We start from the raw sequence: 22,939 nt of genomic DNA on the forward strand, positions 1-22,939 counted from the left end.
AATCAGATCTCTGTGTTTCTTTCCTTTATGTGCCACACCTTATACACATTTTGCCTGATTCTGAAACAAAGTATTTAACTTTCCCTATTTTTGTGATGGACAGATAAGTAGGCAAAATAGTACCTGTTAAATTGAATTTAACACTTTGAAGTGCTTATCCTTTTTTAAATCATGAATATTGATTCCACTGAAAATATGTCCACCCCAACAATATTTGCAAAAATACTCATATATTTACAGTATCTTACTGGAAAATTCCTACAATCCAAGAGTTAAGATGATGTAAGATGCTCTTTAATTTTTTAGAACAACGAAATTTACAATTTCAGTTCAAATTCTCCCAACTTTAATGTATATGATTTTAAAGATGTTACAATAAAATTAAACAACTCATCCACAGAGAACAAAATCTCATATGTGAGATAATTATAGGTTTCATAATGAGTGAAGGTTGGATATTTCAAAATATCAACTCAGTTATTCAATTTCAACATTATAACAAATGAGCCTCATCAAGTTTGCAATGATGTTGAAATTAGATAAGGCATATTGATGTTCTGAAATATTTTGGCTGCTTGACATTTGGCCTCAGTCAAATTGGCCTAGCGATTGTCTATCTATGACGTCACCAATAAAGTTAGAAATGTTACAACATCACTTTCAACCAATCAGGTTTTAAAGTAAACGATACATAATCACACAACAACCAACTGCCATGGCAAATTTTTCTTATCACTAGTTTGTATCACATTGTCCATAGTGTGATATCACAAATATCTAGCCATCAGAGAAGTGACCAATATATAGAGAATCAGTTTTTACACCATGGGTTGAGAGAAGGATAAATTCACTTTTACCTGGCATCATCTTGAGTCCCTTTATAGCAGTTTCAAAATAATACATTTTGATCTTGTGTTAACCTAGTAAACCATTCTTTAAGAACTAAGTTAGAGATTAATGAAGAATTGGTGACTCCATTCATATAGCATAACCATTTCTACAACAAGACCAGCAGTCAGTTTTTACATAATGTATAAAATCAATTAGTTGGTGGAAGTGTAATCCAGGGACAAAGACCAAACATTGGAAACAGACACACACTACCAAAAAAAACACAAGACAACCAAAAATAATACATACAAAGTAACAAAAGTAAATGAGCAACTCTGTAGAAAAAAAAGAAAAGGAAAACTATGACACGTTGAACAAATCAGTTTTCATGGTGCAGATGGATACACTGTCACTCCATTTTATTTCCAAAGCAATTTCCAAAGAAATATAAAATATTATGACATCATGTTTAAAAAAAAACAGATTTTTTTTCAGGCATGTAGTTTAGACACAACTTGTTTATAATAAGCCAAAATTTTTTTGAAACACTAATGAAATATCCAATGGAACTTTGGGGCTGATTTTGGCTGTTAAACTCCTACCTTATACTTATGACTGTTCAAGAAATGGATCACTGAAGTCAAAAACAAAATGTTTTGACTTTTTCTGCTTAAGTAATTTTTCAACAGGTTAAATTTTTACTGGCAAGATATCTAGTGCAAATATTAAACTGGTCCCTTCATTTTAGGTGTTCCTGCTAGACCAACTGATCTGTAGTATACCAAGAGGACCAGTCATCACAGGAGAGGTATTGGTTCGTTTCGACAAGCTACACACCATGATGGCAGATATCAAACAGATTATTGCTGATAAACATCAAAATACCAAACTGAAGAACAGCCAGAATTGCAAATATAAAGCCACATGAGTGAATACTTGGGTGTACATGGCACACATTTTAGCCAAATAAGTAGCTTCTATGATAAACATGGTTATCTATAAGTACTAGCATTTGTATATTTCCATCTAAGTGTCATGCATACTAGACTATATTGCTTATTTGATATTTAACATTGGCCTAGATGGTTTAACTAACTAGACCAGGGTAGGAAACTCACTCAAATACTAGCCAGTCCTGAGTACAATTTTTCAACACATTCACTACATGACTATATAGATTGTTGCTAAAATTAGCTAGCCCTGCCAAACAAATAGCCAGTCTCGGGCTGGCAGGCAGGATACTATCTCTAACTCTGACTAGACTCTTTAAATAATAACTGTAATGCTTGTTTTAGTACTAATGTGTGTTTAGTATTAAAAGACTGGTTATTGTATGAAATGGTGTACTTGTAAAAATTTTGAGAGGGAAATTTTTCATTGTAGTATTCAACTAAAATTTAACTGTTTATGCTACTCACAAGTTTCAGTAACGCTTTCTTTTTTTAGAACATTTTCTACCAAGAGGTTTCTAGCCAAAGGATTTCAATGCTGAAGATTTGGAGGGACCTCTCATTTTTACTTTTGCATGATTCTTAGATGGAACTGTACTGAAAATTATTGGAAGGAAAATTTCCTACAATTTGCTGAACAATGAATATTTTAAGTCAGCACAAAATTAGCTTAGATACAGAAACTGCAAAATAGACAGCAGGAAAATTTTCCAGTAAATACATGTAGTGCACATCGTTACAAGTAATCCAGCATTTTTTGCATGTCCACAATAATATGCATAACATAAGCGATTTTAATGTTGTTCTAAATTCTGTGATATTTCTTATTCCTGTTATATTTTTAAGATTTTCTTACTTGTTGATATACATTTGTTATTGTCTGATTTTTTTCACATGTTTTTGTGATTTTTGCATGAGCTCAACCTCATAAACATGTAGATATCAAATATTTTTAATATAGATTTTTTCCCATTTCTAATAGGAAAAGTTTTTGTTTTGTTTGAGTTTCTTTATCCTTTTGTGTAAATTTTAATAAATCCCAATCATAAAAAAATGCATTAGATTCTGGTGCATTTTTAAATAAACAATCATCTCACTTTTCTGCACAAATGAAAGTAAATTTAAAAACTTAGTACCACCAACTTATCTGTAAAAAAAACTTTCTATAGACATGACAAAGATATTCCTCGAAAAGGACAATGATATTCTACAGAAAAACAATGGGACTCACTTATGATATCTACATTCTCATGACTGACATTTATGTTTCCCAGACTGGAAAATGACATTCTGTGGACATAAAGTAGTATTTTCCAGTCATGAAAATGATATTCTGTAGACAAAAATAGGATATTTTGACATCATGTGGCCAAAAAATGATATTTCCCGACCTGAAATGACATTCTGTGGACAAAATGATATTTCCCAGACCTAAAAATGACATTCTGTAGACACAAAAATGACATTTTCCAGACTTAACAATCACATTTTCTAGACATGACATTAATATTTTCTAGAAATGATAAAGACTTTTTCTTGGCACAACAATTATGTTTTCCAGTCATAACAATGACATTTTCTAGACATGACAATTGCATTTTCCAGTCATGACAAATGGCATGCATTTTCAAGGCATGACGTTGGCCTTTACCAGACATTAAAATCATATTTTCAAGACAAGACAACAACATGTTCCTGTCATGAAACTAACATTATACAGGCACGACATAACATTTTTCATACCAGAAAATGACTTTCACATTTTTTGTAAATGACAATTATCAGACAAGACAATGACCTGAGAATGTTTTCCGTCACGACTGATATATTCCAGACATGAATAATACAGTTTTCCAGATGCAACAATGATTTTTTTCCATACATGATACTTAGATTTACTAGGCATTATGATTACATTTTCCAGAAACAACAATTAAGTTTTCAAGTCATTGCATTCATATTTTCTAAAGTATGACAATGAAATTTTAACACACAACAATATTCACATTTTCCAGAAATGACATTGCATTTATCAGTCATGACAATGAGATTTTCAAGTCATGACATTCTCATTTTCCAAGCATAAAAAATGATATTTTCTGTAAATGACAAGTACATTTAACAGACATGACAACAGTGTTTTCCATGCAAGACAAATGATACTTTCCAGACACATCAATGTCATTTTTCAGACATGACAGTGACATTTTCCAGACATGACATTTTCATGAACAAGACATTACGATTATATTTCCTAAAAGCATTCACATTTTTTCAGACACAACAATGACTCTTTCAATACTTGACATTCATATATGACAATGACATCACCCTGACTTGGCAATGAGACAATAACATTGGTATGTACCACCAATACTATTGATGTGTTTAAGACTTCACATTCAAATTCACATATAATGATAAAACCATTATCAGAAATCGATATGCACAATTAATCACCATAACATTTTTATATCTTGATAGTGACATTTATCCCAGTAATGGCAAAGACGTTTTTAGAACTGTTCATTGACATTCACTATTTATACAAATTTCATTTTCAAAACTTAAAATTGACATTTACCAAGCCATCAATGATGACCTTTGCATTTTAAAAACTTGAAAGTGACATATATGTTTACCATGTTCAATTAATTACGAAGACATTTTCATCCATTATTGACAATGACATTTCATGTCTTGACATTGACATGTTCCATTAATGATCATGACTTTTTCAAAGCTTGACATTGACATTAATCACATCAGTTATAATGATGTTTCAAAACTTAACATTAATGTCCACCATTAATGGTCATGGCATGTTCAAAACTAAACATTGACATGTACCAATAACAACCTTTTCATCTTAAACAAAATGACATTGACATGTATATGTACCATCAATGACCATGATATTTTCAAGACTTCTTCCAGCGATATCATGACATATTCAAAACTTAACATTAAAACTTACCAATAAAGGCTATGCCATTCTCTAAACTTGACATTGACATCCAGTAGTAATGATCATGACTTTTTCATAGCTTGATATTGACATTAATCCCTCTCAATAATAATGACGTTTTCAAAACTTGTCATTTTTATGTACCAGTTACAACCTTTGCATTTACAAAAATGACATTAACATGTGTATTTACCATTAATAAACGGGACATTTTCAAAACTTGACATTGACATGCACCAGTAATGGCCATGACACATTCAAAACTTGATATTGGCATACACCCTATAAATGGAAGTAACATTTCCAAAACTTGACAGTAACATTAACCACTTATGGTTGTACACATTTACACACATTGACATTGATTTTTATATGCCATGACATTATCACAATGACAATTGTCATTGATTAATGTAATAGTGGTGGTCCTGTATCATTTACTACACAATAGCTTTCAAGATATTTGTTCATGACCATGATCTTACCAGAATAAGAATATGTCAATTATATTTTAGAAAAGCTTTTTAACATTGGTATGCTGGTCAGAAATTCAACACTTCAAAGTGCAAACTACTATGAAAGTACTATTGTTCATGTGGTACCAGTTTTCGTGGTTTTCGTGTGCAGGCCAAACCCAAGAAATTTCGTTCTCAATGAAAAGGAGATCTACATTGATGAATATACTGAAAACCTCAAAACCACGAATTCATGTTTCTTCTCTAATCCACGAAAATTGTTATCCATGAATTCAAGTAATTTCATAGTATAAAACTTGCATTTTTAACATGACTGTGTTCGAGTTTGGATATTTTACACCAAAGTTTACCTGTGATATACATTATACAATACAGTTTTACCTGTGATAGCCTATTTTATTTTGTTATTTATTTTATTATGTTTTCAATTAATAAATGTTATATTAGAGACCTTGCAGTTTTCTTAGCTAATTACTTCTCGGAATCTCCCCTTCATCATTAGATATGAGAAACTTAGTTGCAGTTTCCATAGCAACAGGAATATCCTCCACTGACCTCCTAACCTCTTCCTCATCATGCATCACTCCTCAAACTTAAAAGCTCTGCTATCTGGATTGTAAACAAGTGCTGTCTTTAAAAAAATGATAGCTGATGCAGTAGAATTTGTTCTTTTTACTTACTATAGTCTTCATTTATTCAGGAAATAACACATGGCACCCAATATCAGATAATTTTTTAATACAGTTTTTCGAAAGATACTAAATTATCAGTATTTGGCCAATCCGGAAACAGAATTTCGACCAAGTGATAGGCATTTCCATGGAAGAGGAAATTGAAACTGGAACGAGACTTACAAACCCTATTGGAATCCTCTTGTCTGTCCATCCAAATTACCTCGGTTCCCAATGGGCGCTTTGTATGATTATGCATACGTTGTAAGCATGATATCAGCTTTCCGTATATTTAGCACAACTTATGCAAACTGACGTTTTAGATGGAAGCGGTGTCGCAGTTTTAGTTCGTGTGTTTTCTTTATATGTATACAGGGAGTGTTTATTAGAGGGAGAATTAACTTACAATAATCTATACAGAACATTGCTATAGGTTGACTTAGCTAAGAGTGTTTGTAAAAACCACCGGGTGGATTTTGATGAACGATGTACCAAATTAAAGATAAAAGATTGGAGAATGGGAACATATCTTATATTATTTACCGAAACAAACTGACTAGGTCTTTTTAGACAAATGACAAAAAAATCATAAACCTTAATGAAAAAGTTTGATTTGTCATTGAGTGTTTATGAAAACTATTGCATCTATTAAAATGAAATTAATATCAAATGAAAGAGAAATTTTCAATTAATGTGCTTTGAATAATAGGGTCTGTACGTATCGTCCTAGTTTCATTTTCCTAACCTGAATTTCTGTTGTAGAGGCTAAAAACCACTAATTCCACTTTCCATAGGCTTCTATGCTAATTTCATAATATTCAATGGCTTCTCTGGTCTTTACCTTAACTTTAACCTGCAGAGGACTATATATCAGCATGATTCTACATATGTCAGCTCAGAATGGCATGTGGGGTTAGCAGACTTGCAGTGCAGTACTGGTCACCGGAAGTGAAGGGTCTATAAATAGCATGGGAAATCCCAGTGTTTTCAAAAGATAGGGGTATACTTAAAAATCATTATGGAGATTAGGCTTCACATCACAAGAAGCAAAATGCACCTATAAAATGTACAGAAATGTTTTTCCTTTCAGAAACCGTTTAAATTATTTAAATAAGATGAGAACTTTTTTCACAGCACTATGAAGAACAGGGGTAATTTCTGCGTAGGACTATTTTTGCGTACGTTCCAAATGCTCATTGGTTGAATTGGTGGTCTGTAACCTAGAACGTATTGAAATCCGAAGAACGGTCTGCATTTTAATGTTTATTTTCGGGATCCCGAAACGCTGTACAATGCAAAATCTTCTAGTTTACGCTTTTTTTAACACTTATATCATGTGGAAGTAGATATTTGTCATTTTTATTGTTATTTTTACACGAAAATATGTTTTGCTTTTATATACTGAATCTGTCGCTCTGAAAATGACAAATCTTTATGCATTTGAAAGGTAGACTAGGACCCATTCTCGTGAAACCACGGAGTCACATGACGAGACTTACAAACCCTATAGTCCTTGCATTATTATTTTGCTTTTGACTATCTTTCTGCACAAAAGAGCTTGAAATGAAAGGTACTACGGACGCACTGATGTATGTCTTCTTGAACACTATCTTAAAATTCACTAAAGAGGAAAGCTTTCAACCAAACTCAATGAAAAATTACCCATTGTCAGCTATCCTGACTAATATAGAAAAATTCCACTTGTAAACAAGAGAAGAAGACCATGCATGCGGCTAACTAAGTGTTGTATGATGTTACATGAAAATTCACATACTCCAAATGAACACAATTGAAAAAAGAACAGCCATGCAATATCCAACTTCAATAAAATAAATATTGCACAGTGGAAGTTCCACCTCTAATTATAAAAAATGAACTTTGACCTATATTATACGTTAATAAATATGTAATTTCATATTGGCCATGTTTTAGGTTTGAGGTCTGTCATATTGGTCGAGGCGGTTGTATTGGTCCCGAGGTATCGCTGAGGGCCAATACGGCTGTCGAGGCCAATATGATTGACCGAAACCTATAACAGGGCCATGGAAGAGCGTCTTTAAGGTCAAAGGGTAAAAAGCGAAACTATACCGATTGCGTCGGAAAAATGATGGGTCAGTGAGCTCGTATTTGAGATATAATGATATCCCCCTGTCGGTGTCGTCGTTGTTGGCGTCCTTTAGCGTTAGTTTATTTACGAAAACGTGTAAAACTTATCCAATCTTTTTGAAGTCTGTACACATTGTTCCCAGGTATATAGCGGATGGCCGTATACTAGTAGTTTTTGCACCACTCCTTATGAAAATAGAGGGATAAATGGGGACAAAATAGTTGTTATCATTAAAATTAATAGAAAAAGCTTTTTGTTGATCTAAATTTTATGATCCAGACGTCAATCTATTCCCTTTGCAATTTACATGTACTTTTAAAAAATGTTAACAGGGTTAGTTGTTTTGGAGTTGAAGGGGTACACATTTGAGCCCACCCCCTCCCCCCCCCCAAAAAAAACGACTTTTTTATTTTTGGTCCGTCTTCGATTTTTTTTTCTTGGATTCCTTAAGGAAATCCCTGTCAGCGTTCTTCAGTCAGATTTCAGATATCGCTTACCGCTTTCGAGATCGAGGGGCACAACCTAAAAAATCATGTTGTTTTATATTTTTGGTCCGATTTTGAACATTTGTGATTAATTTTCAAATTTTGTGCTATATTGTGTCCTAACTCGTTCTTGTGTACATAATGAACTTAAATTCCCTATGCTTAAGTGTGTCAACACACTTAATTGCTCCATCTGTCCAGGGTTCGACCATTGCGATTGTATCATGCTACGATCCGCTAATCTCTTTATTGTCGTTGTTGATTTTTAATCAGACAAACAAAACTTGTGTTTTACTGTATTCACTATATCTATTTGAACTTGTTTTGCCTTAATGAGTTTAGTTTTGTTTGGGTGTTTCGATATGTATATAATTCAAGTAATGGTTTTTGTCTTTAATATTTGGTTTGTGTGTTCTGTTTTGTTTTGATGTTTTTTTACTGTTTGTTTGCTTTTATGTTTTATATGTTGCTATTCACACATACAATAGTTATGTATTAGAGAACGATCTTTTTCATATCATATTTTCATCTGAATTTGTTTTGCAATGATTTGTAATGAACTTAAGCTTCTTTTGTTTGCATATAGGTTTGTTTATTTTTTTCTTTATTCATTTTTTTGTTTTATTTTTTTTATTTGTCTATATTTTGGTTTCGCCCGCCCCCTTTTTGCGTAGGCCTGTATGTGTCATAAAATAACATTGCTTTGGCGAAATCAGTGATCGTTTGATCGATTTAAACGGCAATTTCAGCCCTTGTTATTACTTAAGTATTACTTAACTCAAAGATACCGACGATCACATGAAGAGAAAGTAAAATGGAGTAAGATCAAATATTTCATTCAGGGACCGTATAATTGCCAACTGGTTTGAGGCTCGATGTACTTGTGCATTAGTATCTAACTAGAAAGTTTTATGATAGGTTTTTGTTCATTATTTCCAGTAAAATATAAAGGCAAAATAAAAGAAAAACCATTTAAAATAAATAATTTATTTACAAAATGTACATATTTACAAAAAAAAAGAAATAATGTGCAGTCCTGCCCACAAGCATTTCACACCTTACACTCAACAACTCTCATTTACAACCTTTCTTTCGAATGAAAAAAAAACGATCGTGAACACACAAATATACACACAGATATTTATATCAACTCCATTTACAACTTTCTGCCACATATACTCATTCTCTCGATTGCTTCCCACACAACTCGACACCCCCCATCCCCCCACCCCCCCCCCCGAACACACTTGGTAAAAAGGAATAGGTCGAAAAACGGATTGGGAAGAAATTCTGAGTCAATCGAGTTATTAAGATAGATATTTATATAAATAAGCAAGTGGCTACATATATTTGTGAAGAAGGGTCACAAAATGAAATTGATTAGTGAAGGAATGACAAAGTACTGGTATTGAATAAAGATGACCTATATCTTCAGTGAGGCAGTAACCATTTGAATTATGTTTGTGTGGTTTGGGGGGATATGGATTGTTTTGGGAAAAAAGGTTGCTTCTGGAAGTTGTGGAAAAAACTAATTTGACTGATCATTAGAGAGAAAAAAAACAGATTTTTCTTTAAATGACAAAAAATAAGTCATGCTTTCCATGTGAAAGGTGCTATGCTGTAGTGAGATGACAAAAAAAAATGGTTGTTTTCAATAGACGATGTTTTGATTGGCGCTGGAAAAAAATACAAGTTATTTTTGCTCAATGGAAAAAAAGTTCGTCTCATTAAAAAATCCATAGTCCCCCTTATGAGAATTGGATTGGTTGTTACCTAAATAAAACAATGAATAATGTTTACAAATGATGACAAAAAGAAATCCGTTTTCCGACCTCATGCACATATATAAATGTTTTTAAAAAATACGATACAAAATTATAAATAAAAATACGGAAAATGAATAAATGGTATACAAATTAATGTGATGTAAAAAAATAAAAAAGATAGATAATAAGATATCACAGTTAGTGTTTTTATCACAGATAGTAAAGAAAAGAATCACTAATTCCCGGAGTTTCGTTTTGTCGGAATGTAGATAGGTATGGCGAAAATATTAAATGGATTGGTCATTGGTTGTTGCTTTTTAGCCTTGCCATTGTTTTGTCGTTTTGGTGCTGGCTGAGCCCCCACTCCCGATTGTTTTTTCTTCCGGTTGACCTGTGTGACCTTTATTTGCTCTGGAATCATTTCAATTGTGCTGCGTGACCGGTATTGATAAGCAGGGAGTGCAGTAAATTGTTGTGATGCATGGTTCCAGAAATTTACATGGTTGACTTCGCATTCGGATTTTGACCGGAAGAGTGCCTTGTCCGGATCTGCTTTTTGTTTGGTGGATAAAAAGTTCAGTTTCATGATTGAGCGTTGTAGAAGAGCTTTCGTTGAGAATGGAATCTGACTAAATATTTTCTGAATTTGAACCGGAAGTGAGGGGGTATGGCAAGGAGTTTTAGTGTTCGTTACGGATTTATGGAGGAGAAGCGGATATAATTTCTCTATGACGTTGGCTGTAATTTCCTCTGAGTCGTTCATTCTGATATTACGAGTTCTGACGGGCTTAGATCTCAGAGGTTTAGGCTCTGCAAGCCTTTTGGCGATTTCTAGTGTGGATTCTCCCCGCATAAGTTGCGCAGCTATGTCTGCTATATCCTTGTCGATTTCCACATCTGTCGGAGCTCCATTGTTTACACTAGAACCCCTAGGCCCGTCAGCAAACTTGTTTGGAACATTTTCAACACGTGGTTGAAATGTCGTCTGCTGTATTTGAGATGAAGAGGTTTGGCGGTAAGGCGTTGTTTGTTGTGTAGACTTTATGGTCTCATACTGAGATTGAGTGCCCTTGACCACAGGCCTAACCGACTTGGAGGTCGGACATTTGACCTTGGCGTGCTCAATAAAATCAGCGTCAGAGATATAGCAGCCCGTGTAAAACGGCATCTGAAAAGGAGATTACGAACTTTAAAGTTTTCTGTAAAAAATCATACTATTAGTCTATTTGTGTTTCAACACGTCACTGTACACATATTTCGTTAATTTCTACATAACAAGAAAAGAAGTACATGTATGTTTAATTGTTCGGACAAAACGTTTGTGTTAGTATTTTGTTTGTTCCATTTTTGTTTTCAGGTTGTTTCGTTTTCGTTTTTGTTTTTGTTTTTATTTTTGAAAAAAAAAATTAATTAAAAATGTTATCATTTTTTTTGTGTATGTGTTTTTGTTGTTTGTTTTCTGTGTTGTTTGTATGTCAATAAATATTTCACCAACGGTTACTTATCTTCATATTTTTTAAATTTATGAGCAATACCTGTTACTAAGAACTCAAACGCGTCACTAACCTGCATCTCGATTTCAAACTGCTCCCGGAAGTCTTGTATATTGTACCATCCTGGGATGGCAGAGAGATCATCGTCGACATTGTTGTTAACATCAACAACCTATAGAAGTGAATAAATACATATAATAACCTTTATTGATGATAGCTTACGGCTCTGAAATCGAGTTAATTGGTAGATCCCGGGGGTTGTGAGCATGCATTCCCCCTTTTTGTATGAAAATTCTTGCAAAAACAGTTAAATAACAGCCAGTAACCCTCTTTTAATAACAATGTGGGTGGGATCTCCTCTTTTAACAATTTCTTGATCCGATCCTGTAATATTTGTCATTTTAGAAAATAATTTTCTGACAAATCTATTCGAAGAAAATGTTTTTTTACGATATCACTGCTTCATATAGAAAAAAAGTCGTAAAATGTATTGCTCCACTTACATTATGTTTAGATTTCTCTGGCATACAGGAATCTCGTCCTGATGTGGTGGGTTTGGGATTCTGTCAAAAGAAAGAAAACTAATATATGCATAATTTTGCATGCCTACTTCGTTTTGTTTTAATAACATACACAATTTTTGATGTTATAATGAACACGAGCTATTGAATGATGAAAAAGATTGATAAAGCGCTTTGCTTATTAAGTGTAAAAGATTTAATAAAAAAAATATATTACTATTTGTTATGTATCTCATTCCACGGTTTCAAGCCCTAGTATATATTTATTTTTAAGTTTTGTGTTTCGTGTGTATGTGTCTATGTATGTGTGATTTTAGTTAGGCTCCTAATGTTTGTGGTGTATGAAAACAACGATTTGTTTCTTGGATTATTTTTAAGAAATCAAAATGGTCGGGTTCTCTTTTCTGGAGGCATTCATTTATGTCAGTCGAGAATATAAAAAAAACTCACCACAGAAGTTTTGAGTCCTGGTACGGCATCCTCTGACAATTTATTAACTGATGTTTGTTCAGTGTCAGAGGACGCATCACGGACTCTTCTCAAAGGACCAAACTTTGGTCTTCCTTCTCTTCTCTGAAAGCAAAACAGCAACGTCTAGATTTATACACATAAACCAAAATTAACAGGAAAGACGTCATGCGTATCATTTGGAGTTTCAAAAGTGTTATCTCATTAACAGCTGCCGTTTTAATTAAAATTGATGTTTTGTTTAACAAGTGTCTGTGTATGTACTATCTGCACGAAAACATGCAGTTGCCGATACAGGGGAAAAGGATTGGGACCACCAAATAAAAGCAAATAAAAACCTGAGCCTTTTTTTCGCGCGCAAACCTGTAGATCTCCGTATCTGATACGTATACTGTGGGTAGCGTATAAAAGTTAGGGCCGAAGGAGGGTCCGATTCAGGCGTTTCATGAAAGGGGGTTCGGCTATCCTTTGCTAATTTTACATCATTTTTGCACAAAACTAACAAAAATATTCCAACAAAAGGTAGGTTCAATCCTCGAAACACCACCCCACCCCTTTTCGAGTTCCCAAAGAAAGTTGAATCAAATCAAATATCTGATCTTTGTGTAACCAAGAATTTCATTGGTTTTGCATCGATATCCTTCTGCGAAAACATTTCTTATGTAAACACAGTGATGAAAACTTGTTGAGCTGGGTGTGAGTTGTTGAAAATATACTTTAACATGTATTAGACAGATTGTTCAATTAATTGTATTCACGGTCATCAGAAATAATAAAAATTTGCTGAAATGGCTACCCGCTTTGGGTTTTTCGCTCGGCTTTTGAAAAACCAAGATTTGTTTACTGTTGTTAGGAGACCACTTCCTGATCCTGAGCTTTATTTTTAAGGAATAAATGTTTATAAAGCTGGTCTTGGACAAAATTATATTTTGACCAACCTGCAAAACTTCCCAATCCTTGAATGTCCAGAAATCTTCAAGTTTCTGAAGCATTTTTCTGGTATAAATGTGATTTTTTCGGGAGCAATAAATTATGCGACTGTTTGCATGAAACTTCGAGCGGTAACTATGGATGGCGCTGTACAATCGGTGTGACGTCGTAGACGTTTTTATCGTTTGAACGATACTTTAACGTTATTTTTAGAATTATCAAAGCAATCCTTTAAATTATAATAATTAAACAATCAAAATTTACAATACTTATTGTTTTCAAGTAAATTAATGATAATAATAAAAATAATAATAAAAAAAAAATAATATAAATGTCTTACCGTTATTTTTATCGGCGTTCACATTTTCGTTTTGAAACTCTCATCCGGTTTCGTGTTTTTCCGACACAACGACGTCGTGCTCTTCAATGAGTGGCTTCTCGTTGAGATTTGTTTTACGTAGAGTTAGAAGTAAAGGAATCGAATAAAGCAATCCTTCCATTTCAAAAACATTTTCTTAGAAGTATTTGGCCTCCCTCAAAAATGTTCTTCGTATCACGTCACAATGGATCTGTAAAATTCCGCGAAATAACCCTTAGTCAAAAGGAGCTGAATTTTGCAACATGCAGAGATTTACTAGCATGAAGTGAGAAAGTTCAAAGGAATAGAAAGATCGGACTACATTTAAAAACTTATTTACTACTCACGTTGTTGTAATGCGGGCTGATAAAAAAGAAAAAAAAAACTTTGAACTACTGGTGTACAGGTTTCAATGTAGACTAATACTTTAATCGCGTTAGAATGCATTTTGTTTTAGTTTCTTCTTGGTACCTCATACCGTATGGATTTCTTGACATGTTATGCCAATTATATTTAGTACATCCTTCATGAATATGTATACACTTTGTGCGACCTTTCCAGAGCTAGCCGAACCCAGACACTTTTAAAAGTAGGAGTGCCAGTCGAGGTTTCTCAGAAAAAGGGGGTGCTAGGACATTGTTTGATATTTTTGTCAATTTTAAACGTGAAAATGACAGTTTCCAATAAAAGAGGGTGTTGCCAACCGCCTGCATCCCGCCTCTGAAGTCGAGGGTATTCACAAACTAAGAAGTTGGATTTATCTAACCACAACCTATTATATATCATATACTATTTTCTGAAATTTTCCGTAGCACAAAAATCGAAACCCTTAAAACACTGACGCTTTATTCCTTGAACTTGGCGTTGTATGAAAGAGTAATCAAGGGAACAAAAGTTCCGGCGAAAATCAAAAGAAAGCAATCCAAGGACAAAGACCAACCATGGAAAACAGACATACACATCAAAGAACATTAAGTAACTAAAATAATACACACAGTAACAAAAGCAATTGAGAAACTCGGACTCCACTAAAAACTGAGAGCATGGACAAGGTGAATCGGTAGTGTAAACGTCCTCTGCTTTTCTAGAAACACCCGCCGAGTTGCTCATAAAAAGTCAAGTCTGGGGTAGACGAAAGAGGAAAGGAAAACTAAGACACAATGAACAAATCAGTTTTCATGGTGCTGATGGATACACTGTACCCACGAGTTCATGATGGCGACAATAGAACTTCTGTAGTGATGACTTCAATCTTGTAGCAACATAGCCTTGTTCCAGAAGCCTAACTGTAAGAAGTGAAACTTAAGGGTACAATAATGTACTCCTTTAATTGACATTTTCTGGTAGAACTTGGCGGTGCTGGTTTTGGTTTTCTATTTCGATATTTTTGGTTTTGAGTATTTAATTCTTGTTTACAGCTTTGTTTGAATAGTGAACTTCCTTATAATATAGTTCTGAATACTGTCGACAAGACGTTCATCCTGACTTAATAACTTGAGGACAAGGATCCGATATTGCAATATCTACAAAACTGGTATGTTTGTGGCCATGAAAATACAAAACTAGCCATTTAACCTAGCAAATAATGTGCACACATATAGATTTTGTTTTTTTTATTAAAGTAGCTAAAATATTCCATACATTCCGCATCTTGCTTACCTGTAACCCATAAATTGTCATTTGTTCAACCACACGGGCTTGCTCCCGCGATCAAATATTCAGCCTGTCTAGTATATATACAAGTCGGGCTGCATATTTGATAGTAGAAGCAAGATGGTTAGACTGTAAACTATCAATATCATTTTTCATACAGATGGAGTCAAAATCTACAGATTACAAAATGGTATTGTTTATTTTACACAGTCGAATAAAAGGAGGACTTAAGAATTTGAAGAAAACCTTCGAGGTTTATATTATAAAATAATCCGGAAATTCTGAATTCAAGCGAACTCATTCGTAATTCAGAGGTATTAAAAAACCTTATCATATATTTATTCATGGAGGGTGTGTAACCAGTGAACAGTCTTTATCTTGGACATTTATACCATAGTTATTAAATTGGTCAGAAAAGATGAAAACATTAGAAATAGTAAAATCGAAAAAGCCAGAATTGCCCATTCTTCCATTTCTTCATAAATCAAAGAATACTCCATGAAATGAATGAATTGTTTACATGTTTTTCACGATAAAATAAGTTGATTTAGATCACCGTTGCATTTGAAAACGTTATTTTTCATAATTTAACCCATTTTAATTGGGGTTGCATTTTTCTTTGACAATAATAAAAGCTTACACGTAATACAATAGTTTTTAGGAATAGTTTTATGTAAGTAGTAAATAGGGTGGACACTGAATAAAAATATCGTACGTTTTGACGTGTTACTGACCGATTGAAATTAGACCACTAGTCAAAACTAAAATTTAAGCACTTAAAATATGAAGGTAGACATTTTTAGTAGCTAATAGAATGCTTCGCAGAGCGCAACCTAATACGAACACAGAGGTCGAAGTATGAACAGTGGGGGCACGTTAGGACACACCATTCGAGCTTGAAACAGCTTTGAACTTTGATAATAATAAGATAATTGACAGGATAAAAATTTGACCAGAATTGAAGCAGTCACTTTTTTGCCTCTTATTCATGAATGGTTGAAGTCAAAATCTCAAAAATCAATTCCTTTGGGATAATGGCACTTTGCTATAATTGCTATAATTTCAAACTGACCCATTCACTAATAGTCAAATTATTGTCCGGACTCTGGACATCAGAAAAATGCATGTTCTATAAAGGTCAACCAACTAAAATTAAAGTTATTGCACAAAAACTAAGCTTCTATGGATGACCACCTTGACAGCGCACAATGTGGAATGTATGGAATATTTCAGCTACTTTAATAAAATAAAATCTAGATATTTGCAGCCATGTAAAAATGTTAGTCAAGTAAATTCTGCAAGGGGGTCAGTGTTTTTGTATGTGGCCCATGGACAAAAACATATGCATTTTTTTTTCTTCAAGTGCCAATCCATATACACATTTTGCCTGACTCTTAGACAGGAAAGTACTTAAGTACTTCTCCGTCTCAGTATTAGGCAATATGTGTATAAGGTATGGCACATGAAGAAAAAATACACAGAGATTTGATTTCATTATCCAAGTATTCATACCTCATAACCTCAAGAAATTACTGTAAAACTGTAAAGTTTGCCTTTTTAAGATATTGATAGGTCAAATTTAGTTGAAATGCACTATGGACACTTTTTCATTATATAAACATTAAAAAAATATCTACATCACCAATGCTTCAGGATAAATTTAAATAGCTTTTTCAGATGTTTTCTAGATGTATTTGAGGCCAAAAAAAAAACAAACTGAGAAAAATGATGTGACATTTATTGCCTGATTCTTACACAAAATGGTACATAAAAGTTTAATCTGTTATTGACTCCTTGTGATGACCACACTAAAGGCTTTTAGTCACATTGATAAATAACACTAATATAACCGACTGGAAATTTATTGATTCATATTGCCCTTGAAATACATATGTACAACTCCCTTGAGAACAAAAAAATAAAACATACAGCAATTATAGTAAATATAAATATTTTAAAACAAGAATTTTCATTGGCTTATTGAAACCAGGAGTTTCATTGGCTGGTTTCAAACAATAAAAGCACCAATCAATCCAATCTCACAAAGATTTAAAAAATAAGAAATGAATTTTGCACACTTCAAGGAAATTTTAGAGTTTAAACTAGGTTCATAATATCATGGAAAAATATTTGGACAGGAAAATATAAATAAATTTAATATACGACACTGAAATTCTAAAATATCTTTTTATCTAAAATTAATTTTCTACATAAACCAGATTTTTATGATTCAAATTGTACTCCCTTTGAAGAAAAATCCATTTTTATTAATTCACTAATTCACCATTTTTTGTTCTATTTTTTTCAAAGCTTTTTGTAACTACTGAAAAAAAAAACCATGCAATGATGTTGAATTTTTCAGAAACCTAGTTTTGAACCCTTGAGAATGGTACAAAGCTAAACATGTATTCAAAGGTCAAAGGTCATATGAACATAAATATATCCTAATGTATGTTTAAAGGGAATGTGTGTAAAACCAACATGTCACATGATCAGGCTATTGTCCAATGAGATTCTTTGAAATTGAAACTTGCAGCATAAAACTTGTTTATCATACCCCTTATATACTACTGCAAAATTTCTGAACTTACAAATATGAAAAGGTGAAATCAGATTTTGACAAAAATATGAATTTTAATGATTTGAGCTGAATTGTTATATAAAGGCATATTGGGAAAGCAAAGAATGAAACAGTTAATTAGCATTATGACTGAAAATCTGGAAAATTGAACAGTTAAAATTGGGAGGAAAGGGGAGATAATTAGCATAAGCATAATTAGCCTCAATAATTTGTAAACAAATTGATAGAATTTTACATGACAAAAAAATGTAAAATGTTCTACATTAATTTTGAGACTTATTTCAATAGTAACATACAATGCAGAAATTCATTTTTAATATTTCATTTATAGGCATATTTTTTTCACAATTGACAATATTTATTAGCCATAGAACACCAATACAAGCTATTTTAAAAGTGACTTCACATCAACACATTCGGCACACACATTAAAATGTTTCATGAACCATACAAATATATAGATAATGAATAACATTAAATTTTCCAAACATGAATTCATGACGAGAAAAATAAATAATGATTCATAAAAACATCAATCACTGAACGAGAGAAAAAAATAGGATATGACATTCCAATATATGTATGGATAGAATAAAGTATGATAAAAACATATAGACCATTCAAGATGGCCACCATGACTAATAAATCAGGATAGGCAAGTCTCCTGGCCTTAGATGTAGTTACAATAAATGTAATTTTACCCTCACATGAAATGGATGCAGATTACCAGAATTACACTACAACTGTTGTGGACTTTGCAATTTTCACCAGACCATGGCGGAAACAATAATCTAAGTACTGTACATGTATATCTCAAATGTTGTGAGATGCTGTAAGTCAATCAAAATAATGGTAAAATAACTCTCTTGTCATGTAGACTTTATGTTTTTGATAAAACTAACTAAACTTATATTCATCTTATTGTTCTCCCCCATGAAATGAAGTAATTGGCAAAATCCACTGAGCTGGAGTATATAAATTGTATCTTTCAAATATTTATTGGAGGAGGAACATCATACATCATCTAGTTTTGGTGTTTTAAAATAACTTTCTTTAGTATGGTCAAATCAAATTCTTTAACCCAGAGATTGGAAGTTTAAAGGGAGAAGAATTTGGTGTCACTTAAATACAATTTTGTAACAATTTCTTTTAAATTTTTTTGTGTCATTCAAAGTTGTAAAAAAATAAATTTCATTTGAAAACAGTAAAATTCAAGCTCTATGGAGATGTGATAAAAAGTGTCCACCCCATTTTAAAATTAATTTCAAATTCTCAACAGTTCTTGTTCCAGTTTCCAGAAAAAATAAACATACATACAAGTTTAAATCAATCAAAAACCTAAATACAATATCATAGACTTAAAAACTGCCCTGTACATAGCACTAGTTTGTGATGGAAAATATTTTCATTGAAAATGGTATGTACATGTATTCAATCAAATTTCTGATCTATCAATTTAAGAAACATCAACAAACTGTTCTACCAAAAAGTTGGAAAATGTGTGCATCAAAAAAAGGCTTCATTAGTATGAACCTTTTCAAAAATTCACTCACTAAAGCCTTGACTACAGAAAAAAAAACATCAAAGATTTGACAATATGCTCACATTTTTGTTTTAATTTGTACGCTAAATATCAAGAACAGACTTTTAGGGGCATTTCACTTCGTGTAAACACTTTCTGAACACTTAAGCGGTGCATGTGTGTTTTGCTGGTTAAAATTAATGCTGGTCTGTTAGGGAAATCACATGATCTTCATTGAAATGTCACATGACCTTTATACAAAAATGTCACATGACACAACACTGCTTGTGGCCATTGCCTTTCTGTTTGAGTCTAGATTTCGGACGGTAGTGTTCCAGGAAGGCAAGTTGTTTTGCATTGATTGCTCCTCTACGCTTTCTGAAATGAAAAATAAGAAGTACAGAATATTTAGATAGGACTTGTAATTTATCAGTAAAAAAGACATAGTGAAATGGCCCCATTCAAATTGTCAATTAGGTAATGTACATTAAGTACAATTGCATTTAGTTTAGATAACAGAGAGCGAAAAGGTAAACTTCATAGGATTGAGTTTGTCTCCCTTTGATTGATTACCATTCGTATATGAAATGTATTGGGTAGTTAACTGAACAATTAAGTAGCACTCCAGCTAAGAATCATACAAAATGTGATTTATGGGTAAAAAGCCTACATATTTTTATTTTTGATATTTTGTTTGAATTGCCATAATAAACAGAAATTATCATTCAGTTTTTTATATAACCTGTGTTCTTAGGAGATAAAAATTATATAGAATGCACTGTAGATTTCAAAATTAAGGGAGATAACTCTGTAAATGACACCCAAATACAATAGAATCTATTGGATTTTCAATGTTGATTATCTCCTAAGAGCAGGCATATTTGAGTGAATAATTATGTATTTCATAACATAAACCCATAAAACAACTTAATTACAAAAACAAAAATATGTAGCCTATTCTGGGGTGTATCACATTTTTCAGATTTTGCATCTTACAAAGACTGCTACTTAAGAACTAGTTTTTTCCTCCAACCATGATTCAACCACTGATTGATTCTTAGAAAATAGGACTAAACAAGGAGATTTAAACTTTCTATTATTCCATAGGAATTTGAATCTAATGTTTAAATCAATTGATCAATTTTCTTTCTACTACCATCAAATAATGGTCATTCAATAAAGGAAGACAAATCTTATCCCATGAAAATTACTTTTAAACCCACTGTAAATAAATCAATTCTCACCATAAGACCACAATTACATGTACACCCATCAAATACTTTTTTTTCTGAATACCACCTGACATCGAACACTTGTGACATACAAGTGCCAGATGTTTCTGAAAAGCAGAAGACATTTACACAACATAACCTAGTTGCAAAGATGTCATTGAAATTAAACTGTTAGTAATAGCTTTGAGACTCAACTATATAACTACATGAATAACATACAACAGTTGTCTGAATATAGCTGAAATATTGCTGCTCGGATGTTAACCCCCAACAATCAATCAATCAATCATACAAGTGCAAAGCGTTTTGTAGAAGTTTTTTCTCCATTAAAAAAAATTATCTTATTTTATCACTGTTTTTGTAAACTAATAAGATTTTGCATGCTAAGTTGTGCTAAAATTTCCCAATATAGTTTTTTTTATCCCCTTTTAAAATAAATTTCAGCTAATTTTATATCCATTTTTTGGTAAATTAAATAGGTTGTTGCATGCTACATCATGCTAAAAATATGCACACTCAACTATTTTTATCTGGATATGGTAAACAGGAAGTAAATGAGAGAGGAATCTGGTAAGGGTAAACACGGTACAAGTCTTTATGCAAAAGCAAAAGATCAAATATTCAATTAGTTTCTCAGAAAAAAGCTGAGAAATGCATTGCAGGACAGTGTAATGAACAGAAATACTGACAAAGGTGATTGCTTTAATTTGAAATGGGGTATAATATATTCAGACTTACTGTCTAATGAGCTCCACAGCATCTTCATACTTCATACCACATTCTATAAGAGCAAGGGCTACTAGAACAGGTGCTCTGAAAGGAGAAGATCAAAAATAAACATTCATAGCCCAGTAGAGATTAAAAATAATCTGACCATGATTCTTGTAAAAAAACAACATATTGGAGTATCATATGGACCGAAAAAAAATCTTGTATGAATCAAATAGAAAAAACTAACTTGCCATGCATGAAAATTCCTGCCTAGAGAAATGGCCTGCCTTAGGCATAGCTTATAAAAACAGAAAATCACAAAACCAACGACCTGATGCCCTTTTAAAAAAAAATTGTCATTATAAAATTAGTTGGTTTTATGTCATTACATGGATCAAAGTTTTGTGACAAAATAACTTCGACAATTTTTACTCGTACAATTTTTTTTGTGAAAAGGACAGCAGTTTTTATTTACATGACTATAACTGTCCAGGAAAATTACTGCTGAAGTACATTTAGTCCAGTTGATTATTTTTTTTTTTTGTGAGATCATATAATTCAGTTTCATGAATTCTAAACCAGCTACATTTACAAACAGACACCTTCCCCATATTCTCTCTCTCCAGTAACTACTCAGAGCTTTTATTCTCCCAAACAAGCTATAAAGTTATCTTTCTTTCATTATATAAACAAACTACCGGTATATATAACATGTATGAACCAATGACCTGTCACCCCTCCCACAGTTGAGCTTACCTGCCTAACCCTGCTACACAGTGAACAGCCACACAACAGCCCGGTTCCTCCTTAAACCTTGTCTTGAGTAGATTGATCCATTCATCGATGACTTCTCCTGGTGGTGGGTTTCCATCATCGAACTGCCAGTCCTGCAAAATAAACGAAGTATAATTAATTGACACATTGACATCATTTACTAGGTATTCATTTAAAGGATCATCAATTTAATATGTTTTAGATGTAAGGTAAGTTATAAAATTAGAGAAACAGAATTATACATGGAAAGCAGTTGATTATCCTAATTTCACTGTCTCAAAGTTACATTACGAAACTGTCTTGCCAAAGGCTTAATCAATAAGTAGGGCAAATGATCATTGACTGCTATCAATTTTTTTTTTCAAAATGCTTCCCCCGTTGTGACCTGCATCCCATGTAACTTCAAATGTAGGATTTTTCCCAGGACAATATTCTTATTTTT

The 22,939-nt window shown here is 32.8% G+C and overlaps 3 protein-coding genes across 11 annotated transcripts in view; 1 reads left to right on the forward strand and 2 right to left on the reverse strand.

Annotated features, from left to right (window-relative positions):
• Positions 1 to 5,673, forward strand: part of LOC148597918 (uncharacterized) — a 28,051-nt gene extending 22,378 nt beyond the window's left edge. For all 3 annotated transcript variants that reach the window (XM_088559952.1, XM_088559951.1, XM_088559950.1), the window contains one exon: positions 1,580 to 5,673. In XM_088559952.1, the coding sequence (XP_088416078.1) occupies positions 1,580 to 1,759 (180 nt within the window). In that variant the 3' untranslated portion in view covers positions 1,760 to 5,673. The remainder of the gene's footprint in view (positions 1 to 1,579) is intronic.
• Positions 5,674 to 9,729: 4,056 nt separating this feature from the next.
• On the reverse strand, positions 9,730 to 14,222 carry LOC148597919 (uncharacterized). Of its 2 annotated transcripts, none has more exons than XM_088561768.1 (5): positions 14,007 to 14,222; positions 12,719 to 12,841; positions 12,251 to 12,310; positions 11,821 to 11,919; positions 9,730 to 11,422 (listed from the first exon to the last, which is right to left on the reverse strand). In XM_088561768.1, the coding sequence occupies exons 3-5, from the start codon at positions 12,272 to 12,274 to the stop codon at positions 10,490 to 10,492; spliced, it is 1,056 nt and encodes a 351-aa protein (XP_088417894.1). In that variant the 5' UTR covers positions 12,275 to 12,310; positions 12,719 to 12,841; positions 14,007 to 14,222; the 3' UTR covers positions 9,730 to 10,489. The 2 variants fall into 2 exon arrangements, with proteins under 2 accessions (XP_088417894.1, XP_088417893.1); XM_088561767.1 differs by lacking the exon at positions 14,007 to 14,222 and adding an exon at positions 13,675 to 13,815.
• Positions 14,223 to 17,523: 3,301 nt separating this feature from the next.
• LOC148597920 (protein tyrosine phosphatase type IVA 2-like) overlaps positions 17,524 to 22,939 on the reverse strand; it is a 41,537-nt gene continuing 36,121 nt past the window's right edge. For all 6 annotated transcript variants that reach the window (XM_088561332.1, XM_088561333.1, XM_088561337.1 and 3 more), the window contains exons 4-6: positions 22,480 to 22,610; positions 21,751 to 21,825; positions 17,524 to 20,158 (exon numbers count right to left, since the gene is read on the reverse strand). In XM_088561332.1, the coding sequence (XP_088417458.1) occupies positions 20,047 to 20,158; positions 21,751 to 21,825; positions 22,480 to 22,610 (318 nt within the window). In that variant the 3' untranslated portion in view covers positions 17,524 to 20,046. The remainder of the gene's footprint in view (positions 20,159 to 21,750; positions 21,826 to 22,479; positions 22,611 to 22,939) is intronic.

Source organism: Perna viridis, chromosome 14 (genome assembly GCF_037379345.1).
Source record: "Perna viridis isolate PV_CMFRI_1.1 ecotype Kerala chromosome 14, ASM3737934v1, whole genome shotgun sequence".
NCBI lineage: Eukaryota > Metazoa > Mollusca > Bivalvia > Mytilida > Mytilidae > Perna > Perna viridis.

Excerpts from the sequence above, each read along its gene's own strand:
- LOC148597919 (XM_088561767.1), bottom strand. The coding sequence starts at position 13,728 with ATGCTTCAGAAACTTGAAGATTTCTGGACATTCAAGGATTGGGAAGTT. Across the intron at positions 12,311-12,718 it reads CAGGACTCAAAACTTCTGTG|AATCCCAAACCCACCACATC; the intron begins GTGAGTTTTTTT and ends TTCTTTTGACAG. Across the intron at positions 11,920-12,250 it reads CAGAGAAATCTAAACATAAT|GTTGTTGATGTTAACAACAA; the intron begins GTAAGTGGAGCA and ends TCACTTCTATAG.